The sequence below is a fragment of the Pithys albifrons genome, chromosome 4, assembly GCF_047495875.1.
Source record: "Pithys albifrons albifrons isolate INPA30051 chromosome 4, PitAlb_v1, whole genome shotgun sequence".
NCBI lineage: Eukaryota > Metazoa > Chordata > Aves > Passeriformes > Thamnophilidae > Pithys > Pithys albifrons.
The window spans coordinates 57908315-57934842 of NC_092461.1; the positions used below are offsets into that span (position 1 = coordinate 57908315).

General features: G+C 42.0%; 1 protein-coding gene across 1 annotated transcript; it reads right to left on the reverse strand.

Annotated features, from left to right (window-relative positions):
• On the reverse strand, window positions 1-25916 carry ZBTB10 (zinc finger and BTB domain containing 10). Its single transcript, XM_071554293.1, has 5 exons — window positions 24761-25916; window positions 16900-17797; window positions 7000-7173; window positions 4918-5093; window positions 1-2656 (listed from the first exon to the last, which is right to left on the reverse strand). The coding sequence occupies exons 1-5, from the start codon at window positions 25685-25687 to the stop codon at window positions 2342-2344; spliced, it is 2490 nt and encodes an 829-aa protein (XP_071410394.1). The 5' UTR covers window positions 25688-25916; the 3' UTR covers window positions 1-2341.
• Between the last annotated feature and the right edge of the window lie 612 nt (window positions 25917-26528).

Consider the following 26528-nt stretch of genomic DNA (forward strand, 5'->3'; position numbering starts at 1 on the left):
TACCAAGTGTATATTTCAATTTACTGTATGCAGTCTAACAACAAATTTGGTCATAATTTACCAGATATACATAAATGATTTAAGTAGTAAAAGAAGATTCAGTTCCAAGAGAATTAAGTTTATACCTTGAGGGAAAAAAAACAACAAAACAAAACAAAAAAAAAGGAAAATACATTAAGAATGTAGAGCCAGGTCCAGTTTCTAAGCATTAAGTGAACAGTATCCTAATAAAGCAGATTTAGGTGAATTTCATATATATATATATTTTTATATATAGACAGATCTACCAATTGTAAACTATGGTTTTAAAAGGGATAAATGGGATGGAAAAATCTTTATGCTATACTTACATATTCACAAAGCAGAACATTACTTGAACGTTTAAAATACTTTTGCATTCATATCATTTTTGCCCAACTAATTTCTACTTTGGACCCCACCAGAATTACACATTACTCATTTCAGTCTAGAACAATGAGAATAAAATGCATTCTTCAGTGTAAAAAAAAAAAGGCAGCCCACCCTTCCCACCCCCCCAAAAAACGTAATCATGTCAGGTTTACAACATGTGGAAACTATCAATGAAACAAGTGGATGATAATAAAAAAGGATTTTAATTCCCGTATAACTGTAGTTCAAACTTATCATTTCAGCTTCAATCAGCAAAAACAATGTCTTAACATTATGTTACTGTTCTACAGACAACAGTAAAGCTTGTCTCTTTAAATACATACCAACTTTGACCTCATGGAGCACCAGTAAATTCTGCCCGTCAAAGCATAATTCAAAGTTATCCACACAACTACCATAATTTAGTTACCTGATATAAAATAGGAAAAAAAATATACTCATTTTAAAATTAAACAAAGTTGAAAAATATGGTGACCCTCAACTGGTTTTTATACAGTACTGTCACACTGGCCTAGCTACGTGTTATGACAAATGCTCTGCATATTTATTCGTTGTGACATAATAGCAGATATATTGTCCCAATGATTGCCTGAATTCATTTGCCTCAGACTAGACAACACAGAGGAGTTTAAGGTGAAGGTGTAATGCCCTCCCCTCCCTATGAATCATTGGTACAATATTACAAGCTTAGGAAAAAAAAAACATGGCTACAAAAATTCAAGTTTCAATGACTCCTAGAAAATCTGAAGCAAAGAGCATTAGGGAGCATATCCTCCTGAAATATAGACAACTCAAAGATATTATTTTGCTTTGGACTTTTTGTTTTTCTTAAAAAAAAATTCCAGCAAATGAGCAAATTAAATGTAATTGGTTTATATTAAATACTAGCAACAACCCATTAAGTACAAAAGAATAAAAAAAGTTTGCGTTCATTTTAATGATGAACGATGGGCAAAACAGCCTAGTGTCCAATTTACATCAGAACTAGCCAAAAACCGCACAAGTAAGAAATTATTGACCAAAGAGTTGCTTAATATGACACTTTCTCCATTTTTTTTTCTGTGGGACTGAGGTATATGCCAGGGAAATCAAAAAGTTTGAGAGAAGGGGGCCTCAGAGAGGGAAGAAACGTTATTACATCAGATACCTTTTAGCATGACTGTCTCTTTTGACTACAAGTGGCACAAGAATTACCTATGCTCTGATCAGTCTATTATTTTCATTATTGGTCATTTCTTCTGCATTATCGTTTTGAAACTGATGAATCAACAACAACCTTCTTTAAAAACGGACACTAAATTAATGCCATTATAACAACTTCTCCAGTGCTTATCACCCATACCACCTGCCAGCACAGAGCCAAAAGTTTTCAAACCAAATTTCAATATGGTTTTGGCAATATCTGTGACACATATTTAAATGATTGGCTTTCACCTATCAGGTTATGGGAGAGGTAAGGTTTGTATGGGAAAGACATGCTTATGGTAAATAAGAGCCACTAGCCCAAATTAGCTTCACTGATGATAGTACAAGTGGATTTGGGAATGCTGTCTTTGCATTTCCATACAAAGTTGCAATATTCTTCATTCATGTAAGCAGACACATGAATGTGTAACATAATTACAGTTACTACTATGTCAGAATAGGACCCAAATAGCTATAGCCTATAAATAATAAAAAATACATTTTTCTTTTGATAACTGACTGTAGATGTGAGGACTCCGTATAATTCAACCAAATGGTTGTATGCTGTACAGTCCTGTGCAAATATAATAAAAAAATTAATAATCCTTTTTTGCTATAAGGCTTTGACCCTACATTTTTCACAGCAATGTAACTACTATCCAGCCTGTACCATATTTCGCAAGCCTTCAGTCCAAAAATTCAAATAGTCAATCCAGACAGTGTCCATCTGACAGAGCATATGACTTCAGGTGCTGCAGTCATCTAAAGGCATACAAACTTCCCCAGCTTCATCCCATCGGGACTGGTCATTCTGTTCTTCTGCATCATCGCCAAGCTCCTCATCACCTTCTCCCACTTCATTTTCTTCATATTCTTCATCCCTAGGGAAATCTGTGTCCTGCACTTGGTCTGTTCCCTCCTGCCCTCCAGGCTGAGATTTGTCTGCACAGTCTACACAAACTCCGTAACGCCGTGATCCGTGTCGTATGCCAACGCTGGCTGCTAGCATGAAAATCTTCTTACACACCATACACTTGTACTTTTTATCCTTTTTATGCACCTGTGGAAGAGAAATTTTAACAGTTGAAAATATGCATATCAGGTTACATTTGCATACAGTACTAGAAAACTACTGATAACAAGAATAATTACTCATTCAAAAATTCCTTTTTGAACTTTTTAAAAAAATACCCAACACTGTTCAGAGTAAGAGAAGGACTACTAGACATCTATTTATGGATTCCTCAATATATATGAGCTATTGCCCACCGCTCCTTACAGCTCAGCAGGCAGCTGAACATGTGCCTGTTTCACATGCAGGTGTGTCCAAGTTCACAACTACTCACTGTACAAAGCAAGACTCAAAGGCAGTGAGAACAGCGTAAGCACTTACACTGCATGCAGGATACCATCTCATTTAGAAAACTGCCTTTATAATTTTAAGTTCTAGAAACATTAAGAATGAGCAAGAGTTATTAAATTCTGCATGAATTCAAAGAGCAAAATCCTTCTTTCATGACATCTCCATCCCAACACAAACAAAATCAACATCAACTTTCCAGGTGAATTTTTTGTCCTGCCTGTAAGCCCTGTGTGTAAAATTAAAAGGCTGTTGTTGGGTGACTTGACTAAACATAAATTATAATTTTGAATTTGCAAGTATGTTACTTGTACAAGTAACTGAATTCAGCAGCCATGTTTGTAACTATTATCTAGGAAAAAAATAAATTGAAAGATTTCCTTCTATCTGGTGCTTAAATATCTCATTTAAAGTGAAAGGGTTGCCATTTTAGATAGAACAGGAATTACCACCCAGATGAGGGGAAAAAAATTAGATCAAGATAAGTGACTTCAGTCTTGCTGTAAAATCTGTATAGCTGATAAATGTGTTTTCCTCAGCCTCCCCACTGACATAAGGCAGAATGTTTGAGATTTGTTGAATGGAAAGGGGAAAGGAAGGAAAGAAAAAGTGTTCTGACTTCAACAAGGGAAAGGACACTTCCAGGTAAACTGACTATCACCCATTGTTGCTGTCCTCTCTGGTAAGCCACAAAGGAAGGAGCAGCTGCTGGGTATGGCCATCAATGAGGTAGCAATGCCCCAACCTTCCCTGCCACCGCCCAGAGCTGCCTGGAACCATCACCACCTCCCTCACTGCAGTCACCGACAGGCACAACAGTTCTCAGACTCAGGAACATCAGAGGTATTCCCAGGCCTCCACCAGGTAGCAGGGCAGGTGAAGGAGGGCAGCAGTGACAGGGTGGAAAGATGTGTATCTAAGGTGAGGGAGGGTCCAGCAGGACATAAGATGCTGGCTCTAAAGTTTACACAGAAGCTATTAACATACACCTTTCTTACCTGTAGAGCAGTTGAAGAAATACTCAAGATTACTACACGGGTCCCATAAGTATCTTCTAGAATTATATCCTGATTTGACTCAGGTTATTACTTACTTTTAATAACATCACTAACAAAGTCAATTTCATTATAACAGAAACTAGAAAGGAAAGTTCAGAAGACTTACACCAAAAGCTCTTTTCTGCATCCACATTAGAACATGGAATCTTTTCACTTTTTCTACTCACTGCACTGAGGAACAAAAAAACAACTATGGGAAGGCAGGGGAGACTCATAGAACACCTCTGTGAGGAGAGCAAAGTGGTTCACTGATTCTCAGAGGACAGAGGAGAGATACCAAAATCACAGAATCATAGAATGGTTCCTTAAATAGGACCTTAAAGATCATCCAGTTCCAAGGGCCTGCCATGGGCAGAGACACCTTCTATTAGACCAGGTTGCTCAAAACCCCATCTAACCTGGCCTTGAACGCTGCCAGGGATAGGGCATCCACAGCTTCTCTGGGCAACCTGTTCCAGTGTCTCACCACTACAGCTTTGTCCAGTTGGGAAAAACATTTCAGAACTACCCCAAGATATTGTGCAATTGCCGAATTAACAGGGAGCCCTCACAGAAAGTGGCGATGCAGAATTATAGAACAAGATGTGCTATTCTACTGCACCAACACTAAGTCAAAAGTGCCTTTCATTATCTACAGAATACTTACATATACTGCACTTATATCACATCACTTTCAAAATCATCTTGAAGTCACCAGAATCCCAGTGACTGTCCTAATTGACACTGCATTTTCAATTAAGAATACATGAGGTATAGTTATCACAAGAGATGTTTATCTTCACCCATTTTAGATTAAAACAATTTACATTATGAGAAATCAGAGGACAGTGTTTCTTCCAACTACCAAAACACCTGAAAACACAAAAACCTACTCACCACACATACATGCTTGAGATTACCTACCAAGGAATGTCTTTTTACATGCTCTCTTCGTGTAAACAGCTTCCCACAGATGTCACAACTGAAAGATCTCACGCCTGTGTGAATGAGCAAGTGTCTCTTTAGTGTTCTTCTGTATTTGGCTACATAATTACAGTGTGGACACTTCAACTTGTTCATGATTAAAGCAGAGGAATCGCCTACAAGATAATAAGCCATTGGGAGAAAAGATCATGAAACAGACACAAATATTTCAGTATGTTCTGCCTGGTGCACAAAAATAAACAGGTGCCAAGACAAAGCACCTACATGACTTTTCATCAGCCAAATTAGGAGAATGCCAGTCTGCCGAAATCACAAATGCTGGCAAATTCTGCCTGTATGATCCTGCCAGCAAAATACCTACTTGTAACGTAAGTATTTTTACTGCAGAAGTATGAATCGATACTTTGAAAAAGAAGTCTTATTTCATGAATCAGAGTAAGTCAGCTACAACTTAGCAGTATTCCAGTTTTCTAGAAGTTACCTATACCAGAAAACATTTTCTTCTTGATTAGAAACCCTCTAACTCTGCAGCTTTTAGACAGTTACAACCCTGTCTTCCAATATGCTATTCAGAACTACATGCAGTAACTGTCTGTCAAGATCTGTTCTGATAAATCAATTAAAAAAAAGGTGTAACTAAGCAAGAACGAATATTGACAAAAGGAGTAGGACAATAAGAGGCACCACAATACCAAAATAGCTAAAAATGGTAAGTTAAGTAGGAAAAAAACCTTCTGGAAGTAGAGTATCTCACTTATTCCTAATGATGGAATGCAGTTCTCTACATATCCTTGGACTACAGGTAATACAGTTTGCTCAAAGGATACGCGCAAAACAGGTGTGCTACAAACTGTCTGCTACTGTGTGAAACAGAACACAGATGTTATGATGTGGAGAAGGCCACACAGGAAATACAAGGATGATTTTGAGGATAGGACACAGGCCCAAAACTTGGTACAGGTGAGATGATTTATGAACGTAATCATAACCATCTAGAAGCATAAAGAAAACATTGGCTCAGGCAGGCAGGAAGAACACACAAGTTATTACGTGCATGTGTGTGTTATGTGCACGGGCCCACAGGCCTGTACCTAGAGCTGCCTCCTCTGAGCTTCAAAATACACCATAATATGGAAGTTAAATTGTGCTATTATTCAAGAGTTTGCACTGGTATATTGGAGCACTCTTGCAAGCTGCATATCAACATAAGGTCATGTAATAAAAATAAGTCCTATATACATCAACACGGTTGTCACAGGCAGACATCAGGGCTGAAAGGTATATGGGAATTGAATGGTTTAAGAACAGGCAGATCTCCTAAGACCCAGGTTCTAATCCTTTGGCTGCTAGCAAATTTCACCTTCTGATGACCCAATTTCTTCCACTGTAAAACCAAAATATTTAAAGTAAACCATAAACCCCACTCCAGTAATAGCTTAAAGTTACAGAGATGACGTAACCATTATTATTACCCCATCCTTAACATCTTCTTTTTACAGAAGACTTTATGTATTTTAAGGATCTAGAAACAATTGCTTTAGATGTGGTGTTGTTTGGTATTTTTTCATACAGAAAAATAATTACGGATAATTGCTTGCTTGAACTGGCAGAAGGTGCTTAATTACAGCTGCACTGAACTCAAAACCTTTACTGCAATGAAGTTTTTATTTTAACAGTGAGACATATGCTGAGATCTCCTTTAAAATTATATTTAATTCCAAAATTTCATCATCCAAGTGTTCCATTTCAAAGCCCACATATCTATATTTATCTTGGTAAAGGGGAGGAAGCCGTCAGGTCATTAAAGACCTCAGGTATCTTCACATTCAGACACAATACAAGAACTGATATAGATCATACTCTTCCATACATTTGAATTCCTTTTCCTCCTTCCAAGGAAGTTCTCATACTTACATTATCCAGAAAGGCAAATGATATGGAAGAAGATTAAGTGTTTACATAACCTTATAAACCTTCCAACAAATTAATCACTGACAAAGAAAATAAAGAACCCCTATCAGAGGCAAAAAAGACAAACTTCTCTCCATCAGATATACTTACCATTTTCCCAAGCTTCTTTTGGCCAAGACTCTGGCAGCAGTCCATACTTGAAGTCACTGGAAGTGCCTGGTAGCAGTCCATACTTGAAGTCACTTGAAGTGCCCGGCAGTAGTCCATACTTGAAGTCATTTGAAGTACCCGGCAGCAGCCCGTACTTGAAGTCACTTGAAGTAGCTATTAAAGACACAGTCTTATTTTAGCTTCCTGGGTTCTCATCAGTCATGCTGCTTAGCAAAATATATATCCTTTTCAACTGTGACAAAAAAGTTTCTAACCTAAAATAGTAATTATAGTATTTTTTCATGTAGTACCGAATACTGAAACTAAGAAATAACTGCATTCCTAATTTCAGTGAAATGAGATCTTTGAACTATTCTCAACAGCACCATTTCCTCTCCCTATCCAGAGAAAAATTCAGCCTTTTTCATATTACAGAAACTTCCATGGTAAGGTTATTTATTCCCTCACTATCATCATCACAGAGCTGAAAGGCTTTCCACAGGATTCTCTTTACAACTGCTTTGCATAGTGACTTCATCTGGTCTGCCACAGGCAATCTAGTTGGTACAAAAGTAAACATTTTCTACTGGAGGTATCATTTTTTTTATTGCTTTAAAATATCTCTGTGGTATATACAAAGTGCTTTAAATACCTTAATTTATATAAAGTATCCTACCGCTGTGTCTAAATCCTTTTCTGAATAATCATCTCCATTACTGCATAACCACATCAATTCAAGAGACCATAATTACTTGGAATATATCAGATTAAAAGACTAGTTTGTGTATTTACATTCGGGCTTTGGATAAGCTTTTCATGCAGTTCACATTGTCTTGACATTCTTTTTTTCTCTTTAAAAGAAAAAAATCATTCAGAAGTGAACAGTGCCTTAAAATGATCCTTGCTTGGGGACTGTCCTGCTCTGCTCTGCATTGGTACAGCCTCACCTTGAATACCATGTGCAGTTTTGGGTACCACAATATAAGTAAGATATTAAGTTATTATAGACTGTCCAAAGGAGGGCCATGAGGACAGTGAAGGACCTTGAGGGGAAGCCATATGAGGAGCAGCTGAGGGCACCTGGTCTGTTCAGCCTGGAGAAGAGGAGACTGAGGAGAGACCTCACTGCAGTTACAACTTCCTTGTGAGGGGAAGAGGAGGGGCAGGCACTAATCTCTTCTCTGTGGTGACCAGGGACAGGACCTGTGGGAACAGCCTGAAGTTGTGTCAGGGGTTTAGGCTGGATATTAGAAAGATGTTCTTCACCCAGAGGGTGGCTGGGCACTGGAACAGGCTCCCCAGGGCAGTGGTCACAGCACCAAGCCTGACAGAGTCCAAGAAGTGTTTGGACAATGCTCTCAGACACGTGGTGGGGATGGTCCTGTGCAGGGCCAGGAGTTGGGCTCAATGATCCTTGGGGTGTCTTCCAACCCAGCATATTCTGTGACTCTGTGGTAATTCTATACTTCTGTAACAAGTGAAATTGCATCAGTGAACATGGAATTACCATAAGGGAGCAGAGATAACTATACACAGCACACAGGAAAGCTGCACTGGGAATTTGACAAAAATCGTATTTGTGGGGCAAAGACTCTTCTGGCAAGATTGCAAATCAATCTTGTCTCCAGTCCCCAAGACAGGAGTTTGTTGGAAAACATGAACTCATAAATGCATTACCTTCCTCACAGGCAAACATGTCAAAGAAACTAACTGCAGCAGTAACTGGCAAATTTATTTGTCTGGATGGGTCCTCAGACTGGATTCCCAGTGTCACCATTGTGACAAGTTTTGAAGAGCTCAGTAGCAAACAGATGCATTTTTGTTTTCAAGCCTGAAACTGTACATTTTACTAGTCCAAAGACTTTTTTCTTTAGCCCTACACTGCTCATTCTAAGGATTTTTTGGGGAAAGGAAATTCTGTCAGGGTAAACTAGAATTTCATGCAGCTAGTAGCAGGCTGCACACTCAAACACTCACCACTTAATTTTACTGGAAAAAATACAGATTACAAATCCTCACAGCATTAGATATACACAGTAGTTTCGTTTACTGCTCGGGCAGTGTTACTGTTTGCAGCAGGGGTTTTGTCTGTAACACAAGACAACAGTTCAAAGAGAGATCATTTAACAAGTAGGAAGCACATAATTCTATCCCATCCATTAGACAATGGCAAATGACAAGCAGAGCTGAATCACAAGTGACAAACTAGGCATTCCATCGGAGCTTTGAAACAGCAGGGCTTCAGTAGATGAAGGAAGAGAAATACCAGGATTTTAGCTTATCCACCTGGCTATTTTGATATAAAGAAGGGGAAAGGAAAGGGAATAAATAACTCTCTCCTTTAAGAAACAAAGCTGTGAGGAAAATTTTTTAATTACTGACGCTAATAGCTGTTATGTCCAAAAGAGGCAAGAACTCCTTATGCTAATGGGGAGCGATGGACTCCAGCAATGGAATCTCACAACAGCTCAAGGAATAGAACACAGACACCCTAGAGACATGCCAACTACACATTCCTTTGAGGTGAGCAGCAAAACCTCCTTCTGTAATACACAAGAAAGGATTAGTGAGGAAGCAGTGTTGTACAGTTCTAGGCAAGAGCAAAGATGACTTGGTCTTAAGGCTAAAAGCCAGCAAGTAAAACGGGCTTCAAGATCTAGCACAGTAAAAAATAAAACAATTTTATAGTCTGTTGAAAATATTAGATCTTTGCTTTATACGCTTTTCTGGCTGAACAGTGAATGGTCAGTGATGAAAATATTTCCATCACTTTTCTCTCCTCTCATGGGAGAACTACTTTGAACATGAGCAGACCAAGTCTTTGCTGCTCACAGATGTAACTTGTATGCTGTGTAAAGGCAATATTGAACAGCTCCCTTCAGAATATACATACACCAAACTGACCATAAGTAAGAGTTGTATCACGCTCAGTACATTTATAACACTGTCACTCTGGCAGTTTTGTATCTAAGAGAACACAAACTGAATTTCACTAAGGACATTTATGCATGCAGCTGTTATTGAAGTTTGAGGGAAGTGAGGAGCCCAAACCCTGCACAGTTCTAGATCTTAGCATAAGACTCAGCACAGAGCCAAACAGACTTAAGAGGTGGTGTTCAGTGTAGGCAGAAGCTACCAAATCCTTCTACCTCCAATTTGAAGAGAAGACCTACCACAATGTGAAAAAACACCAGCACAGATACCACAAGAGATAAAAGGTTGCCACATACACTTCAGTCCTTGCACAGTGCAGGACTAAGTAGATAATAATTAAACCTAATGCTTATTCTTAGAATAATTCGTTGACCTAGAAAACCTGCTTGCTAGATTAAGCACATATATAATGTGTTCAAAACAAAGCCACAAAAAAGGCATCTCTAAAGTCTGATTGCTGATCCATACAGGTAAGACATGAATCACAGAGACTGGAAACTACAAGTGCACTGGTGAACCTCCGCCAGCCTCCCCAGGTGGACGCAGAGCTGACAGGCAGGGTAAGTTTCCAACTTTAGCTGAGACAAGCATAAAGTGTTACAGACTCCAGTGACTCTTAACATCTCTCACTCCTCCCAGAGGGCTACCGCCCTCTGAAACCTGCTTGCAAAACTGTGGGTAGTCATCATCCAACCTGTTCTGGTCTGCTTAAACCCAGATGATCTTGGTAGGAGACTGAAAGGAACTGTGTATGCACTTGTTCTAGTAGGCTGGGGGTGGGTGAAAAGGGGGAAAATACACACTGTAACAAGGCAGATCTTTAACAGAAAACCAAAACCAACCAAATAATAAGTAGTAATTAGAAAAAATAATGTTCTGTATCTGCAGACCAAGGCATCTGACCGTAACTTCTCTATGATCTAAGGATATCTTCCTACAGTTTAGTTGATTTCTAAGAGGTCTAAGATAATAATACCACCATTAATTAGCCTCAAACATTTATCCACTCTTCTAGCCTGCATAGATAAGAGGCTATCAGCAACATGATCTTAAAAAAGGCAATCCACAACAAAACCCAAAATAATAAAATCCAGAATCTGAATAAACTGATTAAATACCAGCACTAAAATTTGCAAGATGTCAATTTGAGAAGAAAAAAAGACAGTCTAAAATACAATTAAGTGGTTGTGTAGGCCACTAACAAAAACTTCATTGAAGAATTTTATGTTCTACTGCATTTTTTCTCACGAAAAAGGATAATCAGAAGTCAGAAAGGCCAAATTTCAGCTTTGAAGGCAAGAGGTAGGAGCGCATCACCAGAAAGAGATAACTGAGTCAAAAACATCCTCAGTTTGACAAGTGTAGCTCTTTTTCTGTAACCAAAAATATGCTAATCTGGGGGAAGGGAGATATTACTGAGTAGGGAGGATTAAGGAAATTAATAAGAAGATCAATGATCAAATAATCAAAGTAATTGAACAGGTTCATTACAGAAAGGGATATGGACACAGAGTGACCTGAGGGAGAAGATACAAAAATTTGTATTGGATACAGTGTCTGTAGCAAACTTAAGTTCTCTTTTCTTTATATATATTAGCCAGAAATGTTGCCAAAATATGAGAAAAGGGAATACTACTATTTTTTCCACCAGGTTTTCTGACACTGACTGCTCATTCAGATCAATTAAAAAAAGACAGGATAAGTGATTAGACCACAGCTTTCAAGGATTTTAAAGAAAACAGTGGTAATCTATTGATACAATCTGGATTACTATTAGAGAGCTGGATTTGCTGCTTACGTTAGCAACATGACAGAAGAAACAGCACTGCCAAGACTGACATGTTAGGAAGGTGAGGGAAAGAATATTTTGCACTCCATTTGTTCCCAGAGCATTTCCCAGATCTTTAATCTTGCTTCTTCTGAAAAGTGTTATTCTGGAAGCACATTACTGCTCAGCTGCCTCTTGCACCAGAAGGATTCCTCAGACACCTCAGACATTTTGCCAGTGCAATCTTACTCATACTTATCTATGGCTCCCAACTGCTCTCCATTTTTACTATTTCTCATTCATAATAAATGGTATATTGCCCTAACTGTGGAGTCAGACAACACCAATTAACACTGCCAGATGAACACCACCTGATGCCAAAGACATCATCCACTTGCTTTTCAATGTGCCTACCATACATTCCCTGAAAAACTCCTTCCCAAGAAAGGGAAAGCTATTCTGCTGATCTCTCTCCCACAAACACTACAACAATGAAATACAAGATACTAAGAACTTTCCTCATCCACACCCTTTATTTGTGGGCCTATGGACGATCTTTACTTATGGAGTTGCTGCCATCATCATTACTATTTTATAAATGAAAAAATCAGCACTTCAGATTGGTAATTTTTTTAAAAGTTAATGCATTGCACTGAGACAAAAAATCAAAAAGCTTTTCAGGTAGAAAAGGACTGTAGACACAAAAGCTTCTTTCCCAAATCATTAACAGAAATAAAACCCCCAAATTCACAACAGTAATACACAGAACATTGTTTAGCAGGGTCAGTGATAGACCATACCATGAGAATGTGAGTGTGAGCATCTGCCTGTCCTTTGGATCATCCCTGGAAGAACTAAATTTAATGAACAGGGAAGAGACTGACCCTCAGATATTGGAGTCCCTTTAGATGACTTCTAAAAACCTACAAGGCCTTCCAATACCAGATTACATAGGGCACATAAAAAGGTTATAGGTCCATCAAGGAACTCAACTCTTTCAATCAGGGTATCACCTGGAGATCTAAGGAAAATCTGGCTGACAGTCATAGGACCATGGAAAAGTAGGAAAACGTGCGTCATTTTCTTTGGCTACCTTTTTCCTCTAACTCTGTCAGGTGGGGTTTATCCCTACAAGAAATACGTACATTTCCAGGTAAGTCCACCCATCCTGATGTCTTCAAAGTTACCTGTCCTCATTGTAAGGTCCTAATCGAGTTTTGCCACTCCCTCTCATCATAACAAAGGCTGTGACCAGCACTACATTTTTTGTGAACAGGTTTAGTGAGCTATTTGTATTCTTCTGAAAAGTAGTTGCTTCTCCAGCAAGCTGAATTAAATTCCTTAAGAACCCATATAAAATCATTCAGGAACCCTCCTGTTGCATCCACTATTTTCATCTTGCACCTGTAATCCTTTCCCTTGCCTGCACCACAATGCATGACACAGCATTAACTTGCCTGAAAATCCAGGTAACAAATAAACCAGTGGTAACTTCATAAAGCTTTTAGGATATTGCATACAAGTCTCCTCAGAAATCAACAGTCAGCTCTGGAAAGCATAAGCTGCACTTCACAGCTGTGTTTTGAAACCTGAGGATAAGACACTTGTACTCCAAGAAAACAGGCCCAGATGAAAAACATAACCAAGAAGGGATGGAAATTGACAAAAACCCCCTATGAACAGACATTAAGAACATAATGAATTATAGTCACTGAGCTTTTATGAACTGGAAACTGACTATGAGATGCTGACTGACTGCCCAGTTATTTTTACCATAGTAAATGGTTAATTGTAGGATGCACAAGTGCTGTAAAGACTTTTTTAGCTGATTATCAACTAGAAGGGAAAATACTGAGATAGGTGGTAACATTCAATGTTTTAGTCAAACAGCTACTTGAATTAATACAGCTGGAACTGAAGAAGTCTTGAAAGCTTACACAAAAGTAAGTAAATATAAGACTGTCCATGCAATTTCAAATTCATCTCAACTTTATGGAGCTTTTTTGAAGTTCACCAAAGTGCTACTTTTATAGAAAAGGCATTAAATATAAACTCACTGGCAACACAGGCAGAAAGAAAGAAGCAGCTGACATATCCTTAAGGATACCTGTAGGAAAACTCATGTTTGGTAAGGAGCAGTTTAACATGTTTGCTTTACTAGTACAAAAGGGACAGCAGATGATTCAAAAAGCTTTTACTTGTTTATTATTTAACACTTACCCAGCTGTACCCAAATGGGGAGCCCAGAAATCAAGGAAGTGGCTTTTGGGATAAGTTTTTGTAGCAAGAAGAGTCTTCTCAAAAAGGCTTCCTTTCCACCATATCTACAGTATTTCTTTCCCCTCACAAAAGCAGCAGATCAACCAAAACCATAACCAAGGACACAGGGGCTCCCTTTGGACCTGAGAGCTCACAACCACAGCTGGTGTTGGGTTATCTCCAACAGAACATGGCAAAGCATAATAACTGAAGCTCCTTCTTTCCCTTTTAGCATCCAAAGAGACAATGCACTTTTTAGCTCTCATCCTAAGAATTTACTATTCCTTATTCTATTTCTCACAGCTCTGTCTGTCATCTGGAATAGATACATTTTCTTATGCATTTTTACCTCCCAATGTCTACTATTTTGGTAGTTTTTCTTCTCCACAAGAAATTTAACCCAAAACTAAAAAGTTATTGTGTAACCTGCAGGTTACTCTACAACTCATTCTTGACATTCTTCCAACTCCTCACTCTTCCAACTTTTCTTGGGCATAGAGCGAGCAGATGAAAGAAGTGTTTAAAAATGGAACCTGCTTGCAAAGCAAAGAGAAAGAGGCAGCAGTAAAGGAGAAAGAGCACCAAAGGCTAAAGCACAGAGTATGGGTGAAAGTAAGCTACACTAAGCCCTATTTCAATCACTTTTTGTATCAAACAATTTGCATGCACATAAGAACTTTGTAAGAGGTATTATTACAGAAATACTGGATGATAAGGCTTCTCAAAGAGTTCTAACACTGACAGAAAAGATAATTATGTATTTGGGAACACATATGCTGTGCTCTGAAAAAACCAAGTGATCATTAGTTGACAGTATTTTACAGCTCAAAAAAATAAACTTCCCCCTGCAGTCACAGAACTTTGAACAGTTTGGGACAGACACCACAGCACGTGATCAGTAGTCTCTAGTCTCCAATACAGTTCTTTCCATCAAGGTGCTACATGAATGTATTTTGCACTTTAATTGTTTAGCATAACAAGTTACTGGAAACTTTGGTGCTTCTGTGAAAGAGAAAAAAAAAAGAAGAGAAAAAAGAACTGGGACTAAACTTGTTTAATCATTATTGCACTGCCCATGTCCTCCTTTTTTTTTTCAAGAAAGCTCCACAGAACACATACAAATTCTGCAGAATGCAAACTGGTGTTTCTTTCTGATGCCCATGACATCACTTAGACATATTCTCTGTACTTCCGTTGCTAAAAGAGGTCGAGTATCTACCCCACAGAAATCACATCCTAAATTGTGTCAGCAATTGGATGTTTGTTCAGTTAATACACAGGTCTTCAGCTCCTCCTCCAGACCCTCTGCTGCCCTTCACGCAGCTACAGCAAGCAGTGTGGCCCCAGCACTGGCAGAGTCGTGTAGGTGTTGAGGACTCGGCATCAACACTATCCAAGTCTTACAGGTGTTTTACTTAAGGATAGATCTAACCCAGTGCTGTAGACCCGAGGCCTGTCAGCAACTGGCATGGTTTTGAAACACACCTTCTACTGTGATTTCATCTACAAAACCCCTGTACAGTTTAATAAAGGTTAGACAGTAAGAGAAGATCAGGAAATTCACTTTACAAGTGCACACACTCCCAAGCAAAACTAAAGCAGATCTACTGAGAGCTGAGTTAAGATAAAGGCCTGAGATAGGCAAAGCCCCTGAAGCGTTTGCAGAACAATGTCAGCTCCTCTGCTCAGCTGCTTCTTCGGCGCTGCTCTGTCGTGCCACACGACTTACTAACTACGGGGAGGAGGTATCTTAGGCTGGAGGCACACACACCCACAGGGCTCAGCAGCACGGGCCGGGACTGTCACATGTCACCGCGGTGCTTACGGGGCTGGCACCGCTCAGCATAGCGGGGCCACCACGTGCTCAGCGTGGCCCCAGCCCCGCAGGCAGGGGCAGGGCAGGGCAGGGCCCCTGGGGGGACAGGACATCGACAGCCATTTGATGGTTGAAGCAGGCATGTATTTTAAACTGCTTTAAAAACAGACACATCTAATAACTTAATTCCATCTGTGTTTCAAATCCACCTTTAATTAGACCCCTAAATTGCAGTAAATTTTCAAAACTGCTAATTTGTCAAAAAGCAATGCAGGTAAATGACAGTACTTCAAATACATACCTCAACTATTCATACAGCATAATAATAATTTAAAAAATAAAAACCTGAACTTATTTACACTGGCCCAAAACGCAATTACACTGCTGCTTAAAATTCTTTGTGACTGAATTTGTTTAACAAACAGATATTTCATCTTATTCTACCATTTACATTAACCATAGCTTCTTAAGAAAAAAAAATCCTGTTAACTCAGTCACTTTCCAGATTTCTTTAAGGAATAGTTCAACGAAAATATATTTCCCTCTAATTTGTGTCATTGTGGCATCTCTGCCCAATGTTTCACAAACCTGCTTTAAGTGTTTCTACAGTAGGATTACTTAATCTTGTAGCTCCCCAGATATCCAATAAAAATAATCAGAAAAATGTTAACTTCCCTTTCTAGGTAACACTTAGGTGAAGGGGATTGCCAGAAAAATCTTTTGCTAGTGCAGGGAAGACAATGATAAAGGCCCTTGCTCTCAGTGCAACCAGCAATTCATTAGCCAACAGTTATCACTCCTTGGTTTGGTGCCTAATAGTCTCCACAGACTAAATGTAAACGTAGGAATTTTGTTTGTACCAGCTGATAAGGATCCCCAGTTCAAGCACCAAATGCAAACAGCACATTCCATCCTGCATGGCACTGCACTGCCATTCCTCTCTCTAGCAGAGGATCCCTGTCGTGCCCCAAGGCAGAGAATCAGATTTGTGATTCAGTAACATGACTGGTATCCTGGACTTCACTAATCCTATCCAGCACAGCTTTATAAAAGCTACGTTGTCAGGTACTTCATTCAATACTCTAGTTTTCAAAAAACAGGACTGACATTAAGCAATATTTACCTGCTTCTTCTTTAATAAATGACAGATCTTCTTCTGGATATGGGACCGATGGCTGCAACACTGAGCAATCTTCTGAGTTCTCTTCAGTATTAGGTGGAATATTATAAATAAATCTCTTTGCAGTTTGGTTTTTCCTTCTTCCTTTTCCAGGCTCTTGAACTGATTGTCCCTGTGCTCCCATGTCATTCCACACGAAAACTTTTCCCTCACCTTGAGATTCGTTTTCAGCCATTTCAGGTGAGCTGTCCTGGACCCAACTGCAGTCGTTCATTTGGTAGCTTTCCATTTGGCCCTCATCAATGGGGTAGGGATCACTCTCAGTTTTTATGCTACTTGCCAAGTTGGTAAGGTTTCGTGTTGCCCAGAAGCTGGCAACTTTCTGATCCCTTGGAGACAAACCATCCCTACTCACAGATCTTCTGTTGTAATCCACTACAACGGTCTCCGGAGCTTCTGATTTTATACTTATGTTTAAGGCATCTTTAATGAAGTTGCGGCAGGACTGGACAACCTCCGTCATCTGAAGGTAGCTGGCCACCGACATCACTTCAATGGCGTTTTGGCTCGTAAGCACGAGGTTACCAGAATATAAGAAGTCCAAGATGACAGAAAAACCTTGAACAGCAACAACGTCTAAATAGGTAACAGTGGTTTGGTTCCGGCTCTCTTTGTTTGTAAAGCAATACAGAGTCTTAAAGAAGCGGCTGCCTGCAACCAGGATGTTCTTGTGAGCTCTGAAGACCCTCCCACTCACCACAATATTAACATCACAAAGAATTCCTTTCTTCCTCTGCTCATTGAGCTCTTGCAGGAGCTGATAGCAGTACGAGTTCTCGTTTGGCCTGCTGTTAAAATCACAGTATCCTTCATTATTCAGTTCTGATGGTAACTCTGTCTCCTGTAACGAAAAACCCAAACATAATTGGAACTTAGTGAATATTCTTAGTTCTCCAACTCTAAAATAAGGATATGAAAATAACCTTAAGAAGATAATTTCAATTAAACAATTTTTTGTTATTTATGTTCTTGGTCACAAAGGCAGACAGGAATATGTACTCAACAAAGCATTTCTGAATAACAATCACGATCCCGTTCTACACCTTCCACCCACAAATTTGAAATAAACAGAACTAGTTGATTTGGCCTGAGGGCAAAGGAAGTGAAATTCCAGACAAAAGTAAGGAAAGATTTAGTTCAGTGTGAAGGACTTGCTATTCTTAACCCACATATATAAAAGATTCAGAAGTGTCTCTTTCCAAAGACTTAACTAGAGAATTCTTCCTCTTGCTCTTCTCTAAAAATCCCCACTTAAACAAGTAAGCAGAATCGTGATAACTGATTCAACATTTTCTCATGCTGAGAGAATACACAAAGCTGTATCTCCCAATCAGTCTTGTATGTTTTAAAGAAAAACATATTGCTGAAGTAGATATAATAGCAGATGTATTTTTATACAATTCTACAAATTAAACATTCATTCTTTACTTTCTAACTGTGGCAGGTTTAGGATTAAACAGAAAAACAGAATCACATGACAAGCATACAGATACTGCAGGTGACCAAAAAACGCTTAAGCTTCCATCAAATTACTTAACTAAGACCTTGAATCAAGGCTCACTGAAACTTTCCAGTGGCAACAGCTTTAACTGGTACTCACTCATTACACAGATACAACCTTCCTAAGATGTGATCTCAAATACATCTTTAAAATTTTGCTAAAAGCTGGTATTATCAGACAATCCAAACCCAAGAAATAAGTTGTTATTAAAAATTAGTTTAGACACCGAGAGGCTGGTAAGTATCAAGAGAACTGAACTGGATTTTAGAGCACTTAGAAGATGATGATGCAGAGCTGCTACAAAGCAGCAGCTAGGAGAAAGCAGAAAACACCACAGTCTGGCATATTTGAGACCATACAATACAGGTTGACATATGCTGCCATCAAGAGCAGCAACAATGAGAGTCTGTTTGATACTAGATCTCCCAAATTCTCTCTCCTTCCCTGGCAAATAAGGAAAGTTCAAAACTGGATGGCTTCATATGGTTAAGGATGAAAGATCAGATTTTGCAAGCTCATTTTTCTCCTCATTTTCTCAAACATTTCACTGATTTGGGCGCCAGAGGTATTGTTAAAGCTCAACAGCCTCAGCATTAAAGGTAATGTAAACACTGTCATGAGCCCATAATCTATACCGGGGGCTAAAATAGATGCTGCAGGAAAGCACTACCCTTAATTTGGGCCTATGGCAAAACGCAGCTATATATATTTAAAAAAGGTAATTTACCACCAAACAGGAATGGGTGAATTAATTCAGTACTCACCTGAAGTTATAATCCCAGTGTGGATCACTGGAACAAAAACTGAGACTAACTACATCTAAAATAGCGTTTACATCCATAAGCAGCCAGTGGTGCCCAGTACAACCAAAACAAACTGTGCCATTTCAGCATCTCCTGAGAAGTAATTTCAGTTTGCTGTCACATTCAGCAGCTTTGAATCTCTACCCTTTTCACACAAACAGTTCAGTGAAGAGACAGAATTAAAAGCAATTACGATTCTGTATGAAAATAAGCAATGGATCTTTGTCCAACCTTAGCTTATTTTTTCCAGTGTACTCTGACAAACCCCAAGCATTCTTTCAGATCAGAGCTCGGAAACAGAGCAAGATGCCCCCCCAAATGTGTGACTGCTAAGTCTGTCACTCACTTCTCAGCACATTTCAGATCTGGACTAGATTCCTGCCAATCCAGCAAAGGAGAACTGCATAGTTTCAAAACACCAATTAAACTGATGGTGGATCAGATTAAGATGAAAATTATGGTACCCTAAAGTGTTGTCACTCTCATCAATCATCAGTGACTTGCAACTCACACAATAAGTGTCAGGTAGATGCCATGATAGCTGCCAATTTAATTCTATGAGAACATGTTAAACACTACGCTACAGCATTTCTTTTAAAAAACCAACAGTCTGCAGCAGTTCTTTACTTCAGACAAATGTCTGATTAGAGAATGGAGATAGAGTACACTTTAGGTGAGCAAGTATACATACCCAATTATGCTGGGAAAAAAATAAATTTATTTTTACAATGTGGGGGAATATTGTTTCCTGAGAAAAGAGTAAACCAACATGGTAAAGAAGAGCTGCAGATCATAAATGTGATGCAGAAACACAAGAGCACAATCTTCATTATGAGCAGACAAGAATGCTGAGTGGAAGAAACACATATGATGTAACTGATGTCCAAGCTATAGGGGTGTGTATTGGAGGAAGAGATCAGTATTACAGCTTTACAGAAATTGGTATATAAACATTTTTAAAACTAACTGCAATATTAGAAACAACTGTTTAACTGCTGGTATGGAAGCAGCTAACCCTAATGCCACAACTCAAATGAAACAGTCTTGACACCTGAACAGTTATCAAGTCTACATACACCAAGTGTGACAAGCAGAGCTGACATTTGCTATGAGAAAAATGAAAAAAAATTGTATCACTTTGAGAGTTTTAAACATTTGTACAGAAAAAATACAATACAGTTCTACGGGAGGCAAGATGCAGAAAATACTTACAGGAAAAAAGTATATTTGCAAACTTCTGTTGCACAGCACATCATCTGTTCTGTTTTCCTGATGAGAACCACAGACTAATGGAATTTGCTTAGATGTTAATTATATTTTCGGAATACAGACCACATATTCCCATCACCTGTTATCTCAATGCCAAATCACGTTACCTTTTTAAAAAAAACTAGTAAGACATAAGAATCAGTACAGTTTTATTTCAATTTATGTAATCTAGAGCATTCTAAGTCAAAAACTTCCATGTGTGAGAATAAGAAACAGTTTAACAGAACAGAGACACTCAAGGAAACTAATATTGTGCTTCATTTCAAATAGGTAAGACCTCCTGAATACACCCAAAGATGTATTACTATTTTACATGTATAACCCACTGATTGAAGTTGCCTAAAAGCTAACAAGAGCAGAAACAGATGATGAAAAACTGCTATAAGAAGCTCACTTTTCCTTCTCCTCCTGTTCCATCAGCATACTCTGTCCCTGGGAGCAAGAACAGTGAGGGCAGGAAGAAAACAAAAAACAAAACAAACCAATCTAACCACAGATTCCTTGTCAGGTGAATGTACACAAAAAGTAGTTATGCCACATGTTTGTAATCCCTTCCCCACCACCACTTCTTACTCCATAGCAGTTTCCTATGCCCTCACATTAATTCTTCTCCTGACAAATGGATCTTCTAACAAGGTAAACTATAAGTAGTTTCTTAACAACATGCAGCTACAGAGCTAAGTGATCTCAAAATACAGTCCCATCAGTGCACACACAATGTCCTGCTGCCACTGTACACGCCACAGCAGCACTCACAGAACCCTCGGCAATTTAAAACTGTTCCATTATCATCAAATTGAGTAGTTTGAGATGAGGCAAAAATGCTACATGAAAATTAATAGTAGTCCTTACTCTGACTTCCTCCTCAACTTTTTTGCTCTGCCAAGAATAAGTCAAGAAGTTAACTTAGAACACTGTAATGTGACTCTTACATCTGAAGCACGACTTCCACTCATCACTGCTCGCATAAAGCAAACAATTAGAGTTCACATGGAAAAAATAACACATCAAAGGCCTTCCTCATTTTGGAGAACTGCTTTAAACCAACATGCCTGTAAGGCTGGAGAAAGCTTTTCTGGCAGTATTTCCAAATCTTAGCTTCAAATTATCCCCAGAGAGAAAATGTTTTAAGAAGCTGGTTTGACGGAAGGAACCCCCAGCAACTGATAACTCTGCATCTTATGGATCTAAATTCATCTAAGAAGTAAAATATTTTGTAGCGATTTCCCAGGAATCATCCATTCCTTAAAATTTTGGCAACACAACAGTTCATTTATTAAAAACCACAAAGGTAATTCAAGCTGAGGGTAGATTTCCTTAAGTTTTAATATGGAGACAGATTATTTTAAAAACAAGAATAGAAAAAAGTCAAGAATTTGGTCTTGAAGTATCGGCTGACAGCTCAATACCCTTCAATTACAGCAGCTGCAACCACTTGTGATGTATTTTGGCATTCCAAATTAAATGTATCCCAAAAATAAACTGAAATCATCACTCATTTCTTCACGAGTGTAATATCCAACAGACCTATAGAAATTTCCACTGCTTTACTGTCTTAGCACCCAGAGTTTCCTTCCCGCACTTGCACGGTGGCACCGGGCCATGTGTTTATTGGCAGTTGCTAAACATGCCCTGCAGTGGAGGCTTGTCAAGTTCAGAATACATGTGTGCTGTCTCTAACACAAAGGCTCAAAGATCTCTCCCAAGTTTCATTAAATCTAAATGGCTTTGCTGCCTCATTGTGTATGTTGGAAATATGGTCAGGGTACAAATTACCTACTTTTGTTCCAAGGATCTGGTATCATGGTATTAAGGGAAAAATGGGGTTATTGTGTTGGTATTAATTTAAACATACGTATCAAAAGAAATTAAAGTGCCATAAAAAGTATGAAAGGATAAGGAAATTAAACATTGAAGTGGAAAGAAAACAGGTTCTTAATCAGATTTTCGATAAAGGAAGTGTAACCTGAAAGTGCACCACAAAGAAAAGTACAGTGACCCTTGAAAAAACAGAATTTCTTCCCTCATAAGAAGTTTTTAACTGAAATGTAACTGCAGAGGGATGCACAGAGCACTGTTTTCCACTTGAAAACAAATCTCTGTACAGCTACCTTGGTCCAAACCTTATCTTTAATACAGTGAAAAAGAACCACTGACTCATCTATCCTACCGTTTTATTTATTATTACAGTTACTACAAATAGTTTTTCTTAAACTATCAGCTGTATGAAAGCAGAGGCTTGTTTTTCCAAAGATTCCCATGACAATGAAAGGTTTTCAAATAAACACTTGCCATCTTCAAATACATATTTTCATTAACTTTTAGGCTGTGATAACAAGCCAATATTCTGTCTGCCCATCTGCCCTCCTGGTATTTAACAGTTTTACAGCAGACTGGGGACAGGAGGGCAAAAAGAGCAAACTAGTAAATTAAGTACAAAAACATGCTTGGAATAGGTTTTATTTAAATGCAGCTTAAAAAGAGTGAGAAACTTCCAAAAGTAGAAATCAGCAGCATCTACTAACATAAAAGGCTATACAATGACAGAACATACCACTACAGGGTAATCACTGACAACTCAAAGTTAGGAACTAGGCAACAAGATAGTAAGGAATATTCTGCACTGATGTTATGCAAAATGAACAATTTCACAGATATAAAGGGATAAAAGAGAATAAGAATGAAAGTTTCAATAACTTGTTACTAATTATGAAAGCATGTTTTTTTAAAACACTGTAGAATGAATAGCAAGCCCAGATTGGAGGAAACTAATAACATGACCTACTGCCATGAAACGACTGTAACAGAAGCTGCCTTAGAAATACACTCACTGAAAGGTTAGTATTAATCATCTTGAAGGTGAATGTTGCATTTGTAAATCCAAAAAGCGTATTTTGGATAATCTGCATTTGTGCACCATAAGGTTCCTCTTGCAGTCCTGAAGTAGTTTCACATAAAACTTGAATACCTTTCCTAACTAGCTCTAAGAAAACCTATGTTCACCTAACATTTTATCAGCCATCCTGATACCCTGACCAAACATTTGAGCAGCAGCTCTTGTCCAAGGTACCCTGGGCTCCTTAAAGCGCTCAAGCAATAAACTCCATCAAAGTTTACATCCGCGTTACATTTCGGACTCTAGACAAAGCTACACAACCAAGCTGGGTGTTCTAATTAAAAGTCAGTTCTAACTGGGGGAAAACGGAGCGATGGGGAATTAATTCCAGCTAACAGCCTAACAATTCAAGGGCTGGCCTAACCTAACGCACACCAGCTCATGCCCGCGGGCAGGTTTAACGCCAGCGAGGCGATCGAGCGAACTTTCATCCTAGGAGAAAAGACTGCAGAAGACTGGGGACTCGAAACGAGTATTCTTTAGGGGCTCTTCAACCACATCTGTTCTAGAGCAAGCCCTAACTCATTCCTGAGAGCATTCAAGAAACACTGATTTTAAGTTCAGCGTGGAACGTGACGAGTTTCACTACTCCTCAAGCGTTAGCGTAGCGCCGGCATAGTAACACGGCTTTCAGGAAACCGCATGTTTATCTCAAGCGCACACCAAGCGATTGCACACTTCTTGCTCAGCAACTCAATCCAAAGCATCGCAATCAGGAAAAAAAAAAGATTTAAACGCGAAGAACTTGCGTACAGAGAGTTATCCGATTAGCGCACCGGGGCCGCACCGCTGAGCGCGGCGGGGCAGTTCCAATTTCACGCTGGCGAGTCCCAGTTTCACAGGCGGTCGCCGGCCGGACACTGCCCTCCCTCCGCCCGTACCGCAGAAGGAAGTTGTAACGAGCGTATTTAAATCAGTGCTGTGACACTGGGATTCCTGCGCATCTTTTTTTTCCCCACATCGCCGGTTTATCTTCACGAGATAAACAGATGAACGAATGGAAGCGGCACACGCCAGCAACCGGACGGATAACGGGAACCGGCTACGGCCACGCACAGGCACAGCTCGGGCTGCGTTCGTGTGCCCGCCTGCCACGTGCCTGCCCGCATCCAGCGGGACAGTCACCGCAAATCCCACAGACAAGGGCCTCGTCTCCCGCTCCGGAAACGGCGGGCCAGAGCATCGCGGTGTGCCCAAGCCCGCCGGGCACCAACCACCACAGGCAGGACGTAAAAAAAGTTCACACGCGTGGGCATACGAAGCCCCCACCTAAACTAAAGGGAAGGCAAGGCCCGCCCCCTCCACCCCCCTGCCCATCCCCATCCCGTGCCGTACCTGCTCGGCGCTGCCGGGCTCGTTGAGGCGATGCTCGGCGGAGAGGTGGTGCCGCAGCAGCAAGGTGCGCTTGTAGTTGCGGGTGCCCTTGCAGAGCTCGTCGTGCCCCCCGGGCAGGGGCGCGCCGGACATGATCACCTCGGGGGGCGCGGCGGCGGCGGCGGCCGCAGTGCACCAGGCGCAGGACATGAGGCCGGTCTCCTGGCAGTAGTAGAGCCACGGGAACTCCTTGAGCCAGGAGCCCTGGAAGGAGATGTGCAGCTTCTGCAGCAGAGACTTGGGCCTGGCCAGTGGGAAGTGCCGGACGCTCTCCCCTTCGCCGCTGCCCTCCGCCTCGTCCCCGCCGTCGCCCCCCGACCGCCGGCTGCTGCTGCAGCTGCCGCCCTCGGCGCCGCTGCCGTCGCCCAGGCTGCCCCCTTCGCCGTCCTCCTCGTCGTCGCTGCTGTCACTCAGCGAGCCCCCGTCCTGGACCAGCTCCTTGCCCTCCAGCAGCCCCTCCGGCTCCAGCCCCTCCGCGCCCTCCAGCTCCATCTCCTCGTCCGCCCCCCGCCCATTGAAATGCTTCCGCGGCCAGGCCGCGGCCTCACAGCCATTGTTAGCGGCGGGGTGGGCGGCCAGGAGCCCCCCGCCGCCGCGGAAGGCCAGAGTCCGGCGGTTCCTCTCGGCGAACATGGGCCCGGCGGCGGCGGGGGGCGACGCCGCGTCCTGGGGCAGCAGCAGCTCCTTGTCCTCGGCGGCGGCGGCGGCCTCCAGCTCCTCGGCCTCCAGCCCCTCCAGCTCCGCCTCCTCGTCCGCCCCGCGCCCGTTCAGCGCTTCGGGGTCTTGCCGCTCCCAGGCCTCGGCCCCCGCCGCCGAGCCGGCCGCCGCGGGGGTGACGAGGCCGCCGCCGCGGAACGCGAGCGTCCGCCGGTTTATCTCCGCGAACATGGCGGGCGCGCCCCGCGCCCCCCGCCCGGCCGAGCGCTCCGTCCGCCGCGGGTACGGGGCGGGGGAAAGAGGCGCTCGACTGCCGCGCGGGGGCGGCGGCCGAGAGAAGCGAAGCGCGGCCGCTCGCTCGCCACTGCCCCGGGTCCGGCCTGGATGGCGGCGGGCGCGGGGCTGCCCACAACGGATCCCGCTCGATCGCGCGGCGGCGGCGGCGCTTCCGTCCCGCAGGCCCCGGATCGGGTCGGGTGGCAAATGAACAACGGGCTGCGCCCACAATGCACCGCGGCCGCCGCCGCCGCCGCAGGGGAGGGGAGGGGAGAGGGGGGGGGGGGCGCGAGCTGGGGGCGGGCGGGAGGGGAGGGGGGGGGGGGCCGGCGGGGGGCGGGCGCGCGCCACTGCCGGGCCGCGTCACGCGCGCCCCGCCCCGCCCCGCCGCGCCCCGCCCCGCCCCGCCGAGGGGTGGGGGGCAGGGGGCGACCCCCACAAGTCTCTGCTCCTCCTTCCCTCATTTCCGTCCCCCCCTTCCCCCGCGCCGAGGGGCCGCAGCGCGCCCGCTCCGCCGCCGGAAGGAGGGCGGCGGGGCAGGGCAGGGCAGGGGCACAACGCGGGTCCCGCGGGGCCGGAGCGGCCACCAAGGCCTCTCCGGGGCGACAGCGGCGGTACCGTTACCGGCACGTGCCGGCGGGGCGGGGCGGGGCGGGGCTCGCCGCGGGCGGAGGCGCGAGGCGAGGCACGGCGCGAGGCGGCGCGCGCGGTAACGGCGCGGGAGAGCGAGCGCGTCCGGCCGGGTAGGTGCGGGAGCGGAGGGGCAGGTGCCGTGGGGTGACCCCGCCCGGTGGCC

Excerpts from the sequence above, each read along its gene's own strand:
- ZBTB10 (XM_071554293.1), bottom strand. The coding sequence starts at position 25,687 with ATGTTCGCGGAGATAAACCGGCGGACGCTCGCGTTCCGCGGCGGCGGC. Across the intron at positions 17,798-24,760 it reads AGCCCGGCAGCGCCGAGCAG|GAGACAGAGTTACCATCAGA; the intron begins GTACGGCACGGG and ends TTTTCGTTACAG. Across the intron at positions 5,094-6,999 it reads AAAAGAAGCTTGGGAAAATG|GCGATTCCTCTGCTTTAATC; the intron begins GTAAGTATATCT and ends ATTATCTTGTAG.